General features: G+C 50.7%; 1 protein-coding gene across 3 annotated transcripts in view; it reads right to left on the bottom strand.

The window, feature by feature from the left end:
• EIF4A2 (eukaryotic translation initiation factor 4A2) overlaps positions 1–497 on the bottom strand; it is a 5,851-nt gene extending 5,354 nt beyond the window's left edge. For all 3 annotated transcript variants that reach the window (XR_435769.2, XR_435770.2, XM_006765844.2), the window contains exon 1: positions 408–497. Coding sequence is in view for 1 of the 3 variants with exons in the window: in XM_006765844.2 (XP_006765907.1) it covers positions 408–436 (29 nt within the window). In the remaining 2 variants the exon portion in view is untranslated. The remainder of the gene's footprint in view (positions 1–407) is intronic.
• Between the last annotated feature and the right edge of the window lie 1,775 nt (positions 498–2,272).

The following is a 2,272-nucleotide window of genomic DNA, read 5'->3' as shown; positions in this document are numbered from 1 at the left end:
GGCCCGGTCCCGGCACCTCCCGGTCGTGGCCAGTGGGTGCCGCAGCCTCCCTCCCCCACCTCCCTCCGCCCGCGCCCGTGGCCGCACATAAAGCTTCAGGCCGGTTACACCGCACGGGACGCGGCCTGCGCCACGGCCTTCCCCAAACGTCAGCTCTGTGCGGCACGGGTGGCGCCAGAAATTCAAAGGGCCTTCGGGAAAAGCCGCCACACCACTCCATCTCCGTACCCTTGTCTCACTGGAGTCCGTGGCCCTGCCCATCATGGAAGCTTCTCGAAGGACATAGGGGCGCCGTTCCCCGGGCAAACACCTATGAACCCGAGTTCCCCGCCTCCACACCAGCTGCTACACCCCACCCCATGGCGCCGCATGACCTTCACCGGCGGGCACCGCGGGCAGCGCCGTACCTGTTATAGTCCGCAGAGCCACCAGACATGTTCCGAAGAGCCGCTCAGCGCCCGACTGAAAAGACAGCGGGACCGCGCCACCCGTTTTTTATACGCTCGCGACCGGAACCCGTTTTCTGCGGAGGAATTTTTCCGTGGCTCTTCGGTGAGCCACAAAATTGTGACCCTGGGAGCCTTACCTCCGAAAATATCCGAGGCAGGTCTGTTGGAAAACCCAGGTTGGGTGTTTCAAGATACTGCAGGGTTCCTGGAAATCGCCGGACGCCGAGAGAAGGTCGGGACTCTTTGCTCGGAGGCGGAAGAATATTGCAGCAAGCGGTGCTCGACTCGCGTTCCCCTCCCACCCTGCACCTACGGGGTTTCCGCGTCCCTGAAGCGGAGGCTCCGGGCCGGACGGGAGGCGGAAGCCGGAGGCGCGCCGGGTGCAGGTGGCCCGACCTCCCCGGGGGTCCGTGCTCCGCCCTTGTCCTTGTCCGCGGCGCCCGGGGCCAGAGAGGCAGGCACCCCCACCCCGCGCCGCCCGGTTAACTAGCGGTGGGAACAGGGCATTTAATTTGACCCTGAAGGGCTGCCTGGCCTTTAGCCCGAGCACTTGATACCCATTCAGATAGGAAACGTGTAAAAGTCCTGCTGGGAAAGGCGGCCCCCGGCGCGTCCCGGAAAGCCCGGGTCCCCGCACTGAGCAGGGCGAGCGGGAGCGTGTGGCGGCGGCATCTGCAAAGGTCTCGGGAGCAGCCAACTCTTCCTCTCCTGTTTCCGGTCTTCTCTAGCTCTCTTTGAAATAATGCTCTTAATTTTCGCAGTTAGGAATGCATGATAAAATCATTTTAAACTTTCTTAAATGGATAAAAGCTAAGGAGGAGTCATTTTCCTGACAATGAAGAAATTTAAGGGGGTGCTTCTGACGTACACAACTCCATGCTGTTTGGGGACGATGGGTTTTGATTCTGGTCGATCTAGGTCTGTTTTTTAAAGACGGAGTTTTAATTGCTTATTCGTAAGGAATGTTGATTTACTGAAAGTGAGATCAATACAACACTTGCTGTTCAAATAAACTGCATGATTCTTTAAGCTCTAGAGGTTTTCAACTGTAGTCTCTTAACCCAGGCCCGTCGGTAAAAACAATGTAGCTACTCATGTACCTTTTAAATACAATCCTTCTCATGCTGCAAGATATCAGGAATATTCAGGAAAACATTTTCTCATTAATTCAGAAGACCAACCTAAAGTCTGAGACTGGAAATACTGTTTCTTAATTTTCTATATTTGTTTATCATATTTGATACACATGTATTTTTAATTTATTTGTTTATTTATTTATTTGTTTCAAAATTATTATCGTGCCAGGAAGTGACAAAAACGAATACCACGATAAAAAATAGTGGACCTCACTTTAGTAATATGGTTCCTATCCATCTACCTGTAATGTTCAAAGCTGGACATTTTCTGAGAATGAACATGAGAGATCCTATTGTCTCATCTAAAACTTACTAAAAATATCTCCTGAGAACTAAGAAATGAATAAAAATACTAAATCAGCCCTAACTGTTTTGGTTCAGTGGATAGAGCATCGGCCTGCGGACTCAAGGGTCCCAGGTTCAATTCCTGTCAAGGGCATGTACCTTGGTTGCAGGCACAACCCCAGTAGGAGGTGTATAGGAAACAGCTGATTGATGTTTCTCTCTCATCAATGCTTCTAACTCTCTATCCCTCTCCCTTCCTCTCTGTGAAAAATCATTAAAATATATTTTTAAAGAATAATAATAATAACAAAAGAAAATACTGAATCAGAAAAGTGACCAACCAACCATTTAGTCTCACTTGAGTCTTTAAGCCCTAAAGACACAACCTGTGGGTCACAACCC

Source organism: Myotis davidii, unplaced genomic scaffold (genome assembly GCF_000327345.1).
Source record: "Myotis davidii unplaced genomic scaffold, ASM32734v1 scaffold41, whole genome shotgun sequence".
NCBI lineage: Eukaryota > Metazoa > Chordata > Mammalia > Chiroptera > Vespertilionidae > Myotis > Myotis davidii.
Note: the sequence above shows the minus strand (reverse complement) of the source record. Positions and strands in the feature narration are given on the sequence as shown.